This window comes from Papio anubis, chromosome 14 (assembly GCF_008728515.1).
Source record: "Papio anubis isolate 15944 chromosome 14, Panubis1.0, whole genome shotgun sequence".
Taxonomy (NCBI): domain Eukaryota; kingdom Metazoa; phylum Chordata; class Mammalia; order Primates; family Cercopithecidae; genus Papio; species Papio anubis.
Window position 1 is genome coordinate 38,139,075 of NC_044989.1, and position 19,702 is coordinate 38,158,776.

Genomic DNA, 19,702 nt, shown 5'->3' on the forward strand with positions numbered 1-19,702 from the left:
TCTGGATCTCTACTCTTAAATGGAATGGGAGTTTAATTGAGTTAATGTCTTAGGTGGTGAAATTCATAAAGAAATAGGTTGAAGGGAATTCAGGGGCAAAAATGAAGCATAGGATTGAAATAGGATATATCCAAAAAAAAGAGAGAAGAGTTTATAGTGCCAAAGAAAAAGGAGTAGAAAAAGCCTCAGATGTGTTCATTCAGATATTGAAATAAAAGTAAAAGAATTCCTTTAATTTATCCATTTAATAAATATTTATTCAAAATTATTTTGTCAAGGAACAGTATGAAAATAAAGGGTGGAGGGAAGTGGAGGAGAGAGAGAAGGAGAGGCATAAATGTGATGAAGGCTGCACAACACTAAGGAACTTACTCTATGGAAAAGATAATAAAGGGACAGCCAATTATATTCAGTGTATAAGGAGTAAGTGCTTAGTAATGGTAATAGCCAGGTACACTGGAGCTGAGAGCAAGGCAGGGGCTCAGACCAGCCATGGAAGAATGTTGGGATTCAGCATGAGGGAGGAGGAAGTGCAGAAGATTTCTTCTCATAATAGCATTATTAAGGTTGTTATGCTTAGGAAAGATTTGATCACGGGAGAGTACAAAATTCTTTGATAAAACTGAAAGTGAGTATATCATTATGCAGTATGTTTCTGAAGTATTATGATATTAATCTTATATTTAAAGAAACATTACTCTAATTTTCCTAATTAAGTAATCGATATGAATGCATCATAAAGATGACAAAATACAGTTATCTAAAGGAAATAGCTTTACTTTTGTCCTGACTACGTAAGTGAGGCTATGAATCTAGTTTGTATACTACCCAGCTTCTTTTTATATTCTTGGAGTGATGGAATCACCTCTATTTCAGGCTTCTGGTAGTACGCTGAAAGTTTTATTCATTTGGTAATGTAGCTAAAAAATTGATTTAGTTTTTAATGTTTTCTACATTAAAAAACATGTTTTTAATCATTTAAAATTGCTAATTTCTTTAATATTTGTTCACAGTGCAGTTAATTATTATTAAAACACTTCACTTTTTAATTCTTTCAAATTTATGTAGATTTCTACACGGAATATTTCTCTTAATGGATAGTGCTGTAGAATGGCACCTTAACAAATTAACAAATAGAACCGTGGTTTCAGAATAAAATATTTGTATTTATAAAGATTATCTCGGCCACTTATTTAGAAAGGCATTTTGCATATCCTTGGATAGTCTCTTCAAGATAATAATAATAATAATGGATCAGGGAGAAAAGAAGTTATAAAACAAAATGGCCTCTTTTGAGAAAGATTCTCAGAATACAGTTCTGTTTTATTGCAGGTATTTTGATTTTCCAAGCCATAAACAAACCTGTATCCAAATTATTATTATTATTATTATTTATTATTATTATTATTATTGAGATGGAGTCTTGCTCTGTCCCCCAGGCTGGAGTGCAATGGTGTGATCTCAGCTCACTGCAACCTCTGCCTCCTGGGATCAAGCGATTCTCCTGCCTCAACCTCCTGAGTAACTGGGATTACAGGCATGCACCACCACACCCAGCTGATTTTTGTGTTTTTAGTAGAGACAGGGTTTCGCCATGTTGGCCAGACTGGTCTCGAACTCCTGACGTCAGGTGATCCACCTGCCTTGGCCTCCCAAAGTACTAGGATTACAGGCGTGAACCACCACGCCCGGCCCCAAATTAATTATTACATTGTTAAAAATTACTCTAAAACTAAGTAAAATAATTTGGGGGAATTATTTATGTCACTGAACTTGTTCATTATTGTGAACGATTAGGCAGGAACTTCTCAGGCTTCCCAGACTCCTTCCCTTACTCCTTCAGGAAGAGTTAGTTACCCACTCTGCTGTGCCCTCTTTTTCATCGTGCTCTTACTTTTTTATTTTTGCATGTAACTTATTTGTTTATATACCTGCAGCATACAGAACAGTGAGCCCTTGGAGGTCAAGGACTCTGTCTTATTTGACATTTTATTCCCAGACACAGTACAGCACGTAGTAGGTACTCAGTAAATGTTGTTTGAATGGAATACAAAAAATTTCTATTACGCTTTGTAAGCAATAATTAAATGACGTTTCTTGCACTTGGTTAAGTTGCTTAGTCTAGTGTGTGTCAGACCTTAGCATACATCAGAATCATTGGAGGCTCATTAAACCACAGATTACTGGGCCCCAATCCCACAGTGTGTGATGGAGTAGATCTCCCATGTGGCTGAAAAGTTCTCAAAGTTGCCACGTGATGCTGATGCTTCTGGTCTTAGGACCATACTTTGTGAACCATTGAGCTAATTCAATAATCCACCTCCTACCAACTCACACGAAGGTACTAAGTATAAGCACTCTTATCTTTCAGGAAGAACTTTAAGTGAAAGGGCTATTAATAGAGCACCCATGAATGGACATTGTCATCTGTGGTAAGTATATAGGTTTTATGCAGTCTTTTAAATTCTAACCTGCCTCTTTATAAATTAAATGGATTTTTCAAAATATTGTTGACCCATACGTTTAATCTGTCAGTCACATTCACTGAAAAATGTATATAATAGCACAGTAACTGTTCTTATTCTGTTTATTCACATATTGTTATTATGCATCTTTTAAATATATTTAAGGGAAACTTATTGAAAAATTCTTGAATGAATCTACGAAGTCTACTGGCTTTGAAGATGATATGTTATAATTAAATCTAGTTCAGCATAACATTTTGTTTGAACACAAATGCTAAAATGTTAGCATGTTTCTAAATGAAATGTAGAAAAGCACGTCAACCATTTCTTATGCATTGATGTGTCGTAATATACAAATTCCACAGATCAAGGAAAAGCCATTTATGATATAAAAAGTTCAAACAAAGAGAATCTAATTAGTTAGATTGGTATAGGTAAATATTCTTAGAGCAAAAAAAAAAAATCATTCTTGTGTTTGGACCCTTTGTATGTTTATGTAAACATTATTTTATAAATATAAATTATAAATTATAAATTATAAAACACAAGAAGGAATATATTGTTTTTAATTATTATTCTTCCTTTTACTTGTAGTTGCATTTTTACATTTATAGTTCCTTGGTTTCTTTTTCTCTCCAGCAATACAGGTGCCCCAGATAGTGGGGAAGATACAAAAATAAATGTATGACGCTTTCTTCAGCCCTAAGTTTCCAGAAATCCACCCTTCTTTGCGATTACTTTATTTCCCATCCCTATGATGTAGGGGCACTCTTAGGCAAAATCTCTCTTAAAATGGCTCCCTTTCCACAGGTCCACAGTTGTCCCACAGAAGACTCATTTTTTTCCCACCAAAATCTGAAGTACAAACCATTTTCTCAAAGTAGACCTGTTTTTTCACCTGCCACCAGCAGGGGGAGCTCCATTCACAGACTCTCACTTCAAATTCCTTGGGGAGGAATCCGGTAACATTTTATTTGTCCAAACTCAAAAGGACACATGCCAAAATATGAATAGATTTTTTGATGCTGCCCTCCCATAGTTTTAGATGAGATGCGAGCCTAGCCCCTGCCCTCTGTCATGAGAGGGTGGAAGTTGGAACCCACAGCACCCTAACCCTGGAGAAATCCTCACTCCCAGTCTTTTCCTCCCTCCGGTGAATTCTTTGCCTTCTCTTATGTAGCCTGGAGAAGAGTGAAGGGCTAAATCTGGCAAAACCTGGGAATAATTTCTTAGTATGTCACGGATGAGTAATAGAGGATCTTGCTTTAGGGATTGGAGTACCTAATAGATAAAGTATTGTTTTGTATTCTTGATGCCTCTGCCAAAATTCTAGGGAAAAAGGTAATTTTCCAGGTAACAATTTGGTACAGACTTTTAAGATCATTTCCCTAGAACAGAGGGTCTTGGCTATTATATTAGCCAGGTTTACCTATATAATCTAATTTACATAATAACACTAGTAGATTAACATATATGTTAAAGCACTTTCGTTCTTCTACTTTTAGTAGTAACTGTAATAAATTTGTGGTGATCAAGCCCTACTGTCTCTCTTCATCTCCTTTGATAATGGAGGTATTTGGAAACTGGTTAGCCTAATAAGGATGCAGAAAGAACATTAAAGTCCTACTTTTAACTCTCAACTCCTCCTCCTCCCCTCCTCTTCCTGTCTCTTACCTCTGGCCCCTCTGTTCCCTCCCCTCCTCTTCCTTCTCTTCTTTCTCCCCCTCCTCTATTGCTCTTCCTTTCCCATCCTCTGTCCTCTTCCTTCTCTCCTACATGCATCTGTACCCACGAAGAATCACATTAAAAATGTGCATTTGGTGTAAATCCTCAATTTGAGGTTATTTATCAGTGTGGGTTTCCAAATTTTTATAGAGGAACAATGTTGAATTTTCTCTGAGGGCTTCATTAAGTACCTTGAAATGTATCTTGTGAACATAAATTATGCTGAACTCTGGTTTTCCCAGTCTGTCTTCCACTAATGTGGTTACATCTCCTTTGTTCATCTTCTTTTACTTTTTGTTGAGAACCAAATGCCTTGTTTATAATCATAGCATTTAACCCCAATATTAAATCTTATCAAAACACAGAGTAGTGATCCAATTGTGTTTCACCTAATTTCTTATTCAGTATCAGTTTTGAATTTAAAAAATTAAAATCTAATCAGTTGATTAAGGTTTAAGAACTTTAAATGTCAATTTAATCGTAATTCTTGTACTATATCCTACTGAATGCAAAAGTCCTCCTTAAATAGTAGATATTTGAGGTGATGAAAAAAATTTAAACTTTGACTTGAGAAGCAATGGGTGAAATTTAGGTGGTCTGATTTTATAATTAATTATAATAAAATGTTGAAATCTTATTCTGCTGGACTCTCTTTAATTATGTTAAAACTGAATTAAGACTGAATTTATTAGTATGTTAATAAGACGTTTTCTCATTCATTCAGCATGAATGACAAACTATGGCCTGCAGATGAATTCGACTGCCTGTTTTTGTAAATAAAGTTTTATTGGATCACAGCCACACACAGGCATTTTTGCACAGCGGCAGAGTAATTGCAAAAGACTGGCCCCAAAGTCTAAAATGTTTACTATCTGGCCCTACTGCAAGAGTTTGCAGACCGTGGTTTACAGCATTATATGATGGTTTATAAACCTTCAGTTTGAAACAAAAGATGTAATCTTTTTTTTTTTTTTTTTGAGACGGAGTCTCGCTCTGTTGCCCAGGCTGGAGTGCAGTGGCGTGATCTTGGCTCACCGCAAGCTCTGCCTCCCGGGTTCACGCCATTCTCCTGCCTCAGCCTCCCAAGTAGCTGGGACTACAGGCGCCCGCCACCCCGCCCCGCTAATTTTTTTGTATTTTTTTTTAGTAGAGACGGGGTTTCACCGTGTTAGCCAGGATGGTCTCGATCTCCTGACCTCGTGATCCACCCGTCTGGGCCTCCCGAAGTGCTGGGATTACAGGCTTGAGCCACCGCGCCCAGTCCAAAAGATGTAATCTTTAAGAATTATTTTCATAAAGGGTTAATATTATTTGGAAATGATTGAAAAATACAGATCATTTTAGTGACTTAGTTTTATCTCTATCTTTTCCTAAGTGAAATGGCTTTGTAACTTTAGGGCTGTATATGCTTTCTATAAGATTCAGTTGTTTTTGTTGTACTGACAAAAAATATTTAATACTTCTGGAATCAAGAGAATGAGAATAAAGTGACCAATGGATTTGCAGTTTGTTGGCCAAATAAACCTGACCTTAATTATAAGTAATGTCTTACATATTGGTTGTGCTCTACTGTTTGCAAATTATATCCACATGTCTTAGAACATGTGATTCACAGAACAGCTTGTTTTCACTTTATAGATGGGGTAAGCAAGGTACTGTGTGTATGTGTGCGTGCACGCATGAGTGTGTGTTGAGTAGTAATCAGAGCCACACAATAAGTGGAAAAACAGAAACTAGAACCCAGTTTTGTATTCTTATATGCCTAGTCATTTTTCTGTTAACAGTATGCTGCCTCTGCTTTTTCATAGTATAAACGGCATTGGTGCTGAATCAGAAATACTGCAGGGAAATTCATGGAGTTGTTTTAGTAATTGTTGAAACAGTATGATAGTCAATGATTAAGGATATATTCACTATCAACGTAAAGGAAAATACAGGGTTCTTGTCAAAACGTACGTAGTTAGAATGACCTCTAGATGGAGGTAATATACCGTGTTGTGAATTAACTTTCTTCAGAATTTCCATCAGCCTGTGTATTTGAGAAATAAAACATAAAATTATGTATTTTAAATGAACAGTATTTAAAAATCATATACACACACAAACATAGGTAGAATTGATTGAAAGAAAAGGAGTAATGACCCTTTGGGAGAAAGTGACCAGGTACCTTTGAATTTATGATACATAAAAAGATAGATAATATTTTAAACTTTAAAGAAGCAGATTCCAAAAAAATATGAAAAATGTAACTCTAAGGGCAGATTATTTAAAAAGGAAAATTATATATTTCATATAATTGTATTTATAAATCATGGAGTTTTTTTCCCTTGACTCAGAGTAACTTGGAGAGAATATGTTGAGAGAGCAAAATAAAAGCCTAGAGATGTGCATAAGTAGTTCTGATTTGCAGAAAATAGCAGAAGATAGATTCTACCACTGTAGACCAGTGAACATAGCATCTATGCCTTTCATTCCAGCACAAAGAGTTAGATGGGTTGTTTTGTGCATGTCTAGATAAGTGTGTAAGTTGAAAGAGAACCAACATAGATTTTTCTAAAAAGGTGAAATGATCTGTTATTTATTTATTTAATTAATTAATTAATTTTTTTTTTTGCTAGTAGACTAGGGAAATCAATCCAGTATACCTGGATTGAAGTAAAGCACTGAGGCAAGTTCACTCATAACATTCTTTGGACAAGTAGAAATGTGGTCCAGCTTTGAGTCAGCTGACCCATACTGACTGAACAGTTTGAGGCTTGGTTATTCAACAGATCACTGTCAGTCTGGGGGCGATTCTAGGGCCAGATCTGTATCTTGGTCCCCAGTGTGTTCAGTAATTTTGTTGATGGGGGAAGAGATAGAAGGTATGCTTATAAAAGTTACAGAGAACACAAAATTAGGAGTAACAGGGTATATGATGGATGACAACAGTAACTCAAAAGATTTTAACATGTTGAAAAAGATACCTAACAAGTTATGATTTAATAGAAATAAAAATGAAAGGAAGGATGGAGAGAAAGGTATCAAAAATGACTAAGGATAATAGGGAAATATAGAAATTTGAATAAAGTATAGATTTTAGTTAATAGTGTATTAATATTGGTTCATTGTGACAATTTTGTATCAATATTGTATATCAATGTTGGTACAGTTTTGACAAATGAACTGTAGTAATGTAAGATGTTAACAATAGGGAAAACTAGGTGTGGCATATAAAGAAATTGTACTATGAGAATTTTTTTGTAAATTCAAAGCTATTCTAAAAGTATATTTAAATAGAAAGTGGCCTAAAGTTTTAAGTCCAGATAATTTGGAAAATGATAATGCCCATGACAAAAAGAGAGAGTCTGGGGAGGTAGTTGTGTTGAATTTGGAAGGATTAGAATTGTTCCCCAAATTGGAACTCGTTGGGAGGAATGATTGAACAGAATGGCAGAGACTGTTTCAAAATAACACAGTGAATAGACAATTTGAATAGTCCTACTTCTGTTGAAGAAATGGAATAAATAATTAATAACTTTCCAAAACAGAAAGCATCAGGATCAGACGGGGTCATTGGTAAATTCTACCAAATATTTAAGGAGAAAATTATACCAATTACATAAGATAGAAGTAGAGGGTACACTTCCTAACTCATTGTTTGAGTGTAGCATTACCCTAATACCAACATCAGACACTAGAAGGAAACTGTAGTAGACCAGTATCTTTCCTGAACATAGAAGCAGAAATCTTCAATAAAATATTAGCAGTTTGAATCCAACAATATATAAAAAGAATTACATAACCAAGTGAGATTCATTCCTGGTATGCAAGGCCAGTTCAACATTTGAAAATCAATTACTATAATCCATCACATTAACACACCAAAGCAGAAAAAAATCACATGATTATTTTAACAGATGCAGAAAAAGCATTGGACAAAATCTAACAGTCATTCATAATGCAAAGAGAGAAACTCTCAGCAAACTAGGAATAGAATGGAATTTCCTCAACTTGATAAAAAAAAAGCAACATTTACAGGAAACATACAGCTAACATTATGCTTCATGGTGAGAAACTTGCTTTCCAACCATTAAGAAACTAAGATCAGGAGCAAGGAAAGGATGGTCCCTCTCACCACTGCTTTTCAACATTATACTGAAAGTTCTAGCTAACGCTATATAACAAGAAAAGGAAATAAAAGGTATGCAGATTGGGAGGGAAGAAATAAAATTATTTCCAAATGACATGATTGTCTTTGTAAAAAAAAATTTTTTTAAATATCTTGGAATTAAGCAATTATAACAAGGTTGCTGGATTCAAGGTTAATGTACAAAAGTCAATCAGTTTCCTCTATACCAGCAATGAAGAAGTGGAGTTTGAAATTAAAAACATATTACTATTTACATGAGCACCAAAAATATTGAAATACATAGATAAAAATGAACAAAGTATGTACAAGATCTCTATGAGAAATGCTTAAATATTCAGCAGGTGAATGAATAAAACTATGTATATCCATTCAATGAAATATTATTCGGGGCTAAGTAGAAATGAGCTATCAAGGCCATGAAAAGACATGGAGGAAGCTTAAATACATATTACTAAGTAAAAGAAGGCAATCTGAAATGGCAATATACTATATGGTTCCAACTATATGACATTCTAGAAAAGACCAAACTATGGAGACAGTAAACGGATCAGTGGTTGCCAGGGGTTGCGGGGAGTGAGGGATGAATAAGCAGAAAACAGAGGATTTTCACAGGAAGTAAAACTTTTATGTAACACATTACAACAGTATACATTTGTCAAAACCTGTAGAATATCAAACACCAAGTACAAACCATACTGTAAACTATGGACTTTGGATGATATTGACGTGTCAGTGTAGGTTCATCAGTTTTAACAAATGTACCACTGTCAGGTGGGATGTTAATAGTGGGGGAAGTTGGCCAGGCATGGTGGCTCATGCCTGTAATCTCAGCACTTTGGGAGGCCGAGGTGGGCAGATCACCTCAGATCACCTGAGGTCAGGAGTTCGAGACCAGCCTGGCCAACATGGTGAAATCCCATCTCTACTAAAAATACAAAAATTAACCAGGCATGGTGGCACATGCCTGTAGTCCCAGCTACTTGGGAAGCTAAGGCATGAAAATCGCTTGAACCTGGGAGGCAGAGGTTGCAGTGAGCCAAGATCGTACCACTGCACTCCAGACTGGGTAACAGAGCGTGACTTTGTCTCTAAATAAATAAATAATAGTGGGGGAAGTTGTGGGGGCTAGGATAGGAGATACATGGGAATCCTCTGTACTTTCTGCTCAGTTTTGCTGTGAACCTAAAAGTGCTCTAAAATGTAGTTTATTAATTTTTTGAATAAAAGAACATAGGCCTGAGGCAACAATAACAGTTTTTATAAAACAGTTTGAGAGTCATTTTTTGTCAATCTGCTTTTCTTGAATTTGAAATCTCTGGAAAGATTTATTGTGGATCTAGAGAGGTACATGAAATTCAGTCTGATTTTAGAATTTGTGAGTAGTAATGTATCCTAATCTAGTTAAGTTCTGAGGTTGTTTTTAATAGGTTGGTATGGTCTTCCTCCTTGCTTCTACTATAGCAGATTCTGCTGATTATACAGAAACTGAAAACAGAGATCAAAAAGGTCATAACTGAAAAGTGTCCATTTTATTGGTTGTGCATAGGTGGTATGGATTTGTGTCTGGGAATGGTCTTACTGTTCCAAATTAAAATTGTTCACTTTTTTGTACTTGGAAGTTATGTGTATTCACAGAAATGACTGAGATAAATAACATCTGAAGTTATATTTTTCATCTTAGTTATTATGATAATGCAAGTAAAAATTAACACCTACTCTTGAAATATTTAAGTAAATGGATATTTTACCTTAGACAAAAACACTCTGAAATACTTCAAAGATTTTTGTACAGATAGAAACACTCCGAATGTGAAAAGCAACATATCCTCAATTTTTCCAGTAAATAAGCAAATTGCGGAACAAATATTGCACGCAACTTAAAGTCAAATAATTATTTGTGTAGATTTTGTATTCCCAGTGAAAACAAATAAATGACCGATGGGGTGCACTATTCTAGTAATGCAGTGTTTCCAGGAAGGGTTGAAGGAGAAGGGGAAATCTTTTGAAAAAGCATATTTTAAAATTACCTTTGATTTTGGTTTAATCATGGTATTTATTTGCATATTCATATTAAAGGAGCTCATGAAATTTTAAGTTTTTTAAAAGAGGGAATGAATTTTTTAAGTTGATTTGAACTGTTTTTAATGTTATAAATCTGTTGACTATATTTTTTCTAATTTAATACTTAAAATGATTAGACTTTTTGTGAGAATTTCTTCATGACTTTAATATTGATGATGATGATAGTGGCAGGTAGCTTTTATTGAAACTCCCTATGTCCTGGGCACTGTTCTAATCACATTACCTGTTTTAGCTTATTTTACCCTCACAATATACATATAACTATTGTTAGTATCCCCAGTTATAGGTGAGAAAACTAGCCTCATGTTAATGTCAAGTATTTATTATTGTTAGGGCCCTTATATGAATACTCTTGTTAAATATGAATGAATGTTTTAGAGTTTCTTTTAATGTTATGTTTTGGTAGCATTTTATTGAAAATTTACACAATGGCCACTGTTTTTATCCTTTTCAGGTATGCAGTTTTGTGTGGCTATGTGTCTGAGTTTGAGGGTTTACAAAACAAAATCAACTATGGGCACCTCTTCAAGGTATTTCTTTTTTTTTTTTTCATATTTCTTTTCAGATCCAGACTTATGGAAGGGTATTTATTAATAATAAAAATGTTTTAATGTAGCCATATGTTCCATCAACAGACATAAACCAGATTATTCAACAGATTAAGCTCTGGGAATTTGCTTTTTTGTTTAAACATCAGAAAATGAAATATGATACTCTTTAAATAGTGCTATGACAAAAAGAATTATTTGGGTGATTAAAGATTATTATTAGTTCAGATTCTGAAAGAAGTCACAGAGTAGATGAGTATTACCTTTTCAAAGATTAAGAATTAGCCAGCGGGTGCAGTGGCTCACACCTGTAATCGCAGCACTTTGGGAGGCTGAGGCGGGTGGATCACTTGAGGCCAGGTGTTCGAGACCAGCCTGGCCAACATGGTGAAACCCCATCTCTACTAAAAATACAAAAATTAGCCAGGTGTGCTGGTGGGCACCTGTATTCCCAACTACTTGGGAGGCTGAGGCAGGAGAATCGCCTGAACCAAGGAGGCGGAGGTTGTAGTGAGCCGTGATCATGCCACTGCATTCCAGCCTGGGCAACAGAATGAGACTCTGTCTCAAAAAAAAAAAAAAAAAAAAAAAGCCTTTTGGTCATAAGCTCAATAACAGCATGAGTGTGACCAGCACTAAGTAGTTAACAATCTCTGCATATTGATTTGGTGGAGGAAAAGTAGGATCCAATCTAGGATTCAAATTTGCCATGATAGACAAATAAAGTAAGTAATCCACACACACACATAATGTATTATTTGCCTCCATAGCTCAATACATAACCCTCAATGTCAATAATTACAGAGATGAGTAAACATTTCTTCCCTATTTTCTAGCTCCCTATAACCATTCGATAATGCCAAAGGAATAGATTTCTCTCCCATCTAACTCTTCTATTTTTTTCTGCCATTATCCCCTATTCCATGTCATTTGATATTTGTAAGCTCACCTCAGAATCAGTAACTATTCACTAGTTAAGTCATAGGTAGGCAAACATATGACTTTGGTGTTTTATAATTTTATAACAGTATTTTGGCTTTAAATTACACATAGCTTTATTAAATCCTAGTCACAGTTCCAGTTCTGGTTGAAAGCAATCATTTTGGTAATTTAATTATTCATAAGATTTCATTGTATTAATGATAGAGATGGCGAGGACTGAGACAACATTTTAAAACCACTTTTGAGTTACTAGGCTGTGGTGTAGTTCCATTCAACAATATCTGAAACTTGGGAGATGATTTTCCTTTGGATGCTTCTTTCAGGAACATCTAGATATAGCAATCAAACTTTTACCAGAGGAACCCTTTCTATATTACCTCAAAGGAAGATACTGTTATACTGTAAGTTGAACGTCTTTATTTATAAACTTTATTTGAATGTAGTATGATTATAGGATAAATTTTCAATGACTTGTTGTTTTATTTTTACCCAGTGCCTACTTTAGGGAGAATTATAATAGCAATATAAATTTTATTTTAATGTATAATACATATGTTAAAATTGTATGTGAATTTATAATTTATACATTATAATTTTAAAATCTATATTCTAGGATTTTATAATTTATAAACTTGTAATTTATATATATTTGTATGTTATATGCCATGTTTTATATATATGTGACCTTTTTCTTTCCTGCTCTTTCATTTCTTTTTGCAGTAGTCACATTCCCTCCCTTTGTAGATATCTCAGTTTGGGATCAACCATCCACACACATGCCCTGTGTCTAGGTCACTACTCACAGTTCTGTAAGAGGACTTTTTTTCATCCAGTAGTGTATACTGAGCACAAATTATGTGCTAACTAACTGGCCAGAGATGAATGAAACACTCCGTGCTTTTAAGGAACTTAATTTGGAAGGGTTACGCGACATATATAGCTCAAATAAAAGCAGTTGGTCCATGCCTTAAATGACACTATTAGTTTATAGAAAATTACAGAATGTGAAAATGTATCTTAAGAATATGTGAAAAAAATTATTGTGAAAGGACAATGCCATTTTTGAATGATAAAATTAGGGTAGGCAAAGAGATAACTTCTTCATTGCAGCTGAAAGAGAATTAGAGGTGAAGAAAGAAGTTTGCTTTTATTGAACACCTGCTCTATGCCAAATATGCATTTTGTTCTTTATATTTCTTGTTGCATTTCATCCTTAAAACAGTGCTATGAAGCAGTTGTTATTATGCCAGTTTTAAAGATTAAAAATCTGAGTCTTCATGATGTTAAGAACTTTCCCAAAGTCCATTTAACTGGTCAATGAAAGAGGCAGCATTGAAATTCAAATTTAATTCCAAAATTTATGCTCTTTATATTGTGTTACATACAAAGAAAACTTACATTTTGTTAAGGAAAAAGGAGCAAAGGTATATCATCTGTTTTTCTCATTTTTTCCTAGTTGTAAGACGGCAAAGTCAAATAATAGAATGACACTCAAATTTTTATAATCTACTCAATGCTGTAAAATACACAATGATGCCTTCATGCTGTGAAATATTGCACTGTTGAGTACACTACTAATTTGCTAAGGTTGTATTACCTCCCAACAACTCACATGTTTTACTTACTGTTTATTTTCTGTTGATCCAAAGTTATCTGAAAGCTCTTCAAGGAATGAGTCCACATTTTACACTTTTTGATAATTTTCTTTCAGCATCTAGTTCAATTTTTTGGCACTTAAAATAAGCTGCTTCTACAAGAATTTGTTGTTTAAATGATTGATTCACTAAAACTAGAGAAAAAGTACAAAAATCAAAGAATATGAAAAGCAGTAGTAATAATGGCTAACATGTACATGGCTCTTGTAAGCATTTTATGTGACTGTAAACATTTTATATATTGTAGCTCACTCACTTTTTCAAAAACCCTATAAGGTTAATAAGGTCAATAATTTGCCCAGAGTCACTCAGCTAATAAGCAGTAGATAATAAGTAGAACAGGATTCAAACACAGGCAGTTTGTTTCTCTTTTTCTTTTCTTTTTTTCTTTTTTTAAATTTTTTGAGACCAAGTCTCGCTCTGTCACCCAGGCTGGAGTGCAGTGGCATGATCTCAGCTCACTGCAGCCTCCACCTACTGGATTCAAGTGATTCTCTTGCCTCAGCCTCCCGAGTAGCTGGGATTACAGGCGTGTGCCACCATGCCCGGGTAGTCTTTTTTTTGTATTTTTAGTAGAGACGGAGTTTCGCCATGTTGGCCAGGCTGGTCTCACACTCCTGGCCTCAAATGATCCACCCGCCTCAGCCTCCCAAAGTGCTGGGATTACAGGCATGAACCACTGCACCTGGCCCAGGCAGTTTGCTTCTAAAGTCTTTGCTCTTGACTAGTAAGCTCTACTGCCTACAAATTATAAGTATAGGTAATGAATATGAATTGTGGGAGAGGAAGTTGGAACTCTTTCCATCAGGGGGAATCAGCTTCCGCCAAGGTAATAAAGCAAGTATGAGCAAATGTGTAAAGAATGTTTCCAGCATATGCAGAATAGAGAACTCAGAATTTTCTGGCCACACAATATCTTGAAGTGTGTGTTAGCTTGAAGTGTGTATGTCTATTTCTAATCAGGTCAGTGAAAGAATCTACAGAAAAAAAATAAATAAAATAAAAATAAAATAAGAACCTACAGAAAAATAAATAAATAAAATAAAATAAAACAGCCAAAGGCCAGAAACAAAGCAAGAATACCAGTTCCAAGGACTGGTAAACCAACTTGAAACCACCTGATAGTCAGGGGCGTTTACTAAGGTTGGTAACCTAAAGCTTAGTCTGCAGACCTTTGTTGGGTTTGGGGGACTACAGACCTGAGCAGAGCAGAGAGCAGCTTAAAGACTGCCACAAATATACAGGACTCAAAAAAGTACAATGGCCGGGGGGGCGGAAAAGATGAACTTAAATGAAATTTATTCAGCAGAAGCTTATAGCAGTGAAAATTCATTTTTAGCTGTAACAATTGGGAAGATAGAGCTGAAAAGAGGAAATGCTCCTAAGATTTAAAAGCCATTTACCCAACCTCACAAGTTTCTGGAACTTCAATGTGCATTACCTGTCTAGGCTTAAAAGCCCAAGAAATTTTTATTCAAAATGGACTCTGATCTTCATGCCATAGAGAAATGGCAAAAGCACATGCCAATCCTCTGTAGAAGAAGGTACCTTTAGATAGACTTTGTAAAACTTTCACAGAAAGTATCCCAACAATGATGAGTTCACAGTCAAAAATTATAGACTATACAAGGAAACAAACGAACAACAATGACAGCAGAAAACAAAACAAAACAAAAAACCAGCAGTGGACCTAAAAGGACTTCAGATTTTGGAAATATGGGATACAGAATATTAAATATCTACATATAATGTGTTTTTTAAAATAAGAGGAATTGGCAGGGGATAGATGAACAGCATAAGCAAAATTCAGTCCTTTCTGAAAATAAACTGTTTGTTATGGCCATGTAACAGGACAAGCTAGAACTTTCAAAAGGACTTGACAGCTTTTCTCTTACTCCAGGATGTCAGGCAGTCTTTATAACATTACCTATGCTAATTACAGCATTTTGTCTAACACCTATTATGGCCATAAAATTAAATCGAAAAGATGAAAACTAGAAGTATTTCCACATATGTTTGACTGTTTTCCAGATCACATTTCAATTACTTCACAAAAGAAAGTCTGTGAGTGGTAAGCAAGCATATGAAAAGATATTGGTCATCAGTAGTCATTAGAAAAATGCAAATTAAAACCACAGAGAAAGACTGCTTGCTATATATTCACTTTTTAAAGGGGCTAAAATTTAAAAGATGGCAATAGCAAGTACCAGCAGGGATATGAAGCAATTGAAACTCACATGTTTCAATGGGAATATGTGAATAATGAATATATGATCAATTCCTAAGTATTCACCAAGAGAAATAAAAATATATGCTCACACAAAGACTAGCATATGAATTTTCATAGCAACTTTAGCAGCATAACAACATGCATGACTCTTCAAAGTGTTATACCAAGAAAGCTCACAAAAGACTACCTAATTGCATTGATATGAAACTCTAGAAAAGGCAAATTATAGTCAGATCAGTATTTGTCTAGGGCTAGGAGCAGGTTAAGGAGATTGACAGCAAAGGGATATGAGAGAACTTTTTAGGATGATGAAAATGTAGTATATATTGATTGTTGTGGCAGTTACAGGATTGTATGTATTTATCAAAACTCATTGAACCGTACACTTCTAATGGAGGAGATTTTATGTAGATTATACTTCAATAAAGCCAATTTAAAAAATACATAATGACCAATAAACATAGATAGTAAACATGTAGAAAAGTTATATCAAATAGTAAGCAAATAAATAATGAACTAAAACATATATGTGTGTATATATATATATATATATGGTTTCAGGCTTCTGTTGGGGGTCCTGGAATATACTCCATGAAGAAGAGGGGATGACTACTACTACTACAGACACACACACACACACACACACACACACACACACACATAAATTTTAAGGCAAAAGTATATCTAGAGATAAAGAGCATAACTATATAGAAAGTTTAATTCACAAGGAAAGTATTTATAAACTAGTGTGCTTCTAATGACAGCCTCAGAACTATAAAATAAAAATTGACCAAATTATAAGGATAAATGTACAGATCAACCATATGCTGGTAGTTTCACCCACCCCTTTTGGTAATTAATGGAACAAGAAAACAAAAAAGTATTAGTTTGTAAAACATGGAGCCTCACATTTAACAAGCCTGATCTAATAATTATGAAGCCATGTGGCTAACCATTGGAGAATGGACATCTTTTCAAGCATATGCAGAATGTGTACTAAAATGGACCATATATGAGGCCGGGAAACAAATCTTAATATATTTCAAAGAATTGATGTCATGCAGTTTTTCTGACCATAATGCAATTAAACTAAAAATTTAAAAAACAAAATTATAGAAAATGATAATAAAAACTCCAAGTAGATGCCATTTGATTCCTACTCTTTTTTTTTTTTTTTTTTTTTTTTTTTTTTTTGAGACGGAGTCTCGCTGTGTCTCCCAGGCTGGAGTGCAGTGGCATGATCTCCTCACTGCAAGCTCCGCCTCCCGGGTTCACGCCATTCTCCCGCCTCAGCCTCCCAAGTAGCTGAGACTACAGGCGCCCGCCACCACGCCCGGCTAGTTTTTTGTATTTTTAGTAGAGACGGGGTTTCACCATGTTAGCCAGGATAGTCTCGATCTCCTGACCTCGTGATCCACCCGCCTCGGCCTCCCAAAGTGCTGGGATTACAGGCTTGAGCCACCGCGCCCGGCCGATTCCTACTCATTTTATAAAAATTTTAAAATCTCAGTATGAGGTGTTGCAAGGATATGGAGCAACAGGAATTTTTACATTGCTGTGGAAACATAAATCAGCATGACTACCTTGGGAACCATTGAGTAGTGTCTTTTAAATTTGAATATTTGCCTGCCATGTGATCATGCCTACCCACAGAGCCTCACAAATGTGCTCCAGAAGGCATGTGCAAGAATGGCTATGGGAGCCTTGGTCCTAAGAGCAAAAAAATTAAAAAGACCCAAATGTCCATTGACAAAACAGTGGATAAAAACATTGCTGATGTCTGTTGAAATGATGAAATATTTCAGTTATTTAAATGACTGAACTTCAGTCATACTCATTATCCTGGATGAAATCTTAGAACCATACCATTAAGTGAAAAAGCAAGTCATACTGGAAATAAGCAGTATATTATTTTTTACAAAGTTCAAAGCAAAGCAAAAATAAGCATACCAATATGAAAAATTATGTCAAAAAATAAGGAAATGATTTTTTAATTAAAGAATAATGAACTGGGTGAGGTGGCTTATGCCTGTAATCCTAGCAGTTTGAGAGGCTGAGGCAAGAGGATCTCTTGAGCCCAGGAGTTCAAGACCAGCCTGGATAATATAGGAAGACCCTGTCTCTACAAACAATGTAAAAAAATTAATTGAGCATGTGATGCACACCTATATTCCCAACTACTCAGGAGGCTGAGGTAGGAGGATTGTTGAGCCCAGGAGGTTGAGGCTGCAGTAAGCCATTATCATACCACTGCACTCCAACCTGAGCAATGAGGTGAGACATTGTCAAAAAAATTTAAAAAACAGAGGATATTGGCTACCGAGGTATCTAGATGATGGGACTGAGAAGGAAGATACTTTATGGGTTTGTACAGAGCATCAACAGGGTCAATACCCTCTTAAGTTTCATTTTTGAGCCAGCTCAATCTTTTAGAATGAACATCTAATATTTTTATTTGGGGAAAAAGGAAAACTTTTTAGAAGAAAGCAAAAAATCAATGGTAATATGAAATTTCGTTTTGGTGGTTATTGATTCTTTAAAAAATCTTCAGGATTGTAAAATATGTATGGTGGGTCCCCATTCCCCACTCCTTCTGGCTTGAGAATCCCTATTCTATTTATATTTCTGAGATGCTACTTCTGGGTCAGGAGGCCAGTTGGCAGCATGGAGTAGGCAGGAGGAGAGCAAAGGCAGTCTTGTAGCCCCTATGTGCTGTATGAAGAAATACACCATAGTTGCCTCAGAATCCAGAATCAGATGAACAAACAGGATCGGCATTATTTCCCACCCCATCCCTTTTTCCTCTGATTCGACATAAATCTTCTTATCAAAAGTATTTCAAGTTGGTTTTGAAACCAGTGCTTTTGGACCCCATGGTTCCTTAGAATTGTGAAAAAGGAAGGTAAAATATTAACATTAATGCCATGAGGGTGGTATCTCTAATATATATTATTTATGGATATATATTTATATTTGTATATGTTATATCTATGTACACACACACGTATATACATATAACACACACACATCTAACTGGGGAGAGATAATCCATTCAAAAGGGGAACAACTTTCTAAGAGTGATATTGTTGTGTATTTGCAGGTCTCAAAACTGAGCTGGATTGAGAAAAAAATGGCTGCTACTCTGTTTGGAAAGATACCATCTTCAACTGTGCAAGAAGCTTTACACAATTTCCTTAAGGTACATTTTGTCTATTCATTATTTTAGTGTCAGACTGATTACCCTCTGCACCAATCCCTGCTACCATTGTCAAGGAAATCTTTTCTCCATGTAGAGCCTCAGTTTGAATCCTAGTTTTGGCATGTTCTGTTTTAAGCCCCTCATAATGCAAGTTATTAATATGTTTTAAGTCTAAACTCCTTAGAACAGCTAGTTATGCCCTAGGTTCTAGGAATTACAAACTACTTTTTAAAAATAACTCAGCAGCTTAAATGAAGGTTTAGGTATGACAGCCCTTACTACTAAGTCCAAGAACAGCTCTGTGAGTCATGTGAGCATGTGCAGAAACAGTCACGCACTGATGGTTAGGCTTAGTCCCAGTACTCCTGATTAGCCTAACACAGAACCAGTTTAATCTTAAAGAAATAAAAGTGCCAAAAGGAGGAGTTATTTTAAAAGCTACCTCCTGAAGTTGCAGACATTTCTCTGGAAGATTCTTGGGATATCAGACCAAATCAGTATTCTCAATCCTGTCTTAAAATGTATAATCGCTGTACTGTACAACTCCAAGCAGTAATATATGTGTGTGTGAGCACACATGTAAATGTATAATATAGCCACCCATATAATCAACTTCCTGTTGGGGTAGTAATCCCTTTACCTTTCTCTGGAACCAACTTCAAAATTTTATAGTTACTAAATGTGTTTTCCTTCCCAACCTACCTATTTCAAGTTTATAAAAATG

The 19,702-nt window shown here is 35.3% G+C and overlaps 1 protein-coding gene across 7 annotated transcripts in view; it reads left to right on the forward strand.

Annotated features, from left to right (window-relative positions):
* Nucleotides 1-19,702, forward strand: part of RMDN2 (regulator of microtubule dynamics 2) — a 115,286-nt gene that overhangs the window by 57,146 nt on the left and 38,438 nt on the right. For all 7 annotated transcript variants that reach the window (XR_001894023.3, XM_017947441.3, XM_017947438.3 and 4 more), the window contains 4 exons: nt 2,372-2,432; nt 10,859-10,934; nt 12,218-12,295; nt 18,880-18,978. Coding sequence is in view for 6 of the 7 variants with exons in the window: in XM_017947441.3 (XP_017802930.1) it covers nt 2,372-2,432; nt 10,859-10,934; nt 12,218-12,295; nt 18,880-18,978 (314 nt within the window). In the remaining variant the exon portion in view is untranslated. The remainder of the gene's footprint in view (nt 1-2,371; nt 2,433-10,858; nt 10,935-12,217; nt 12,296-18,879; nt 18,979-19,702) is intronic.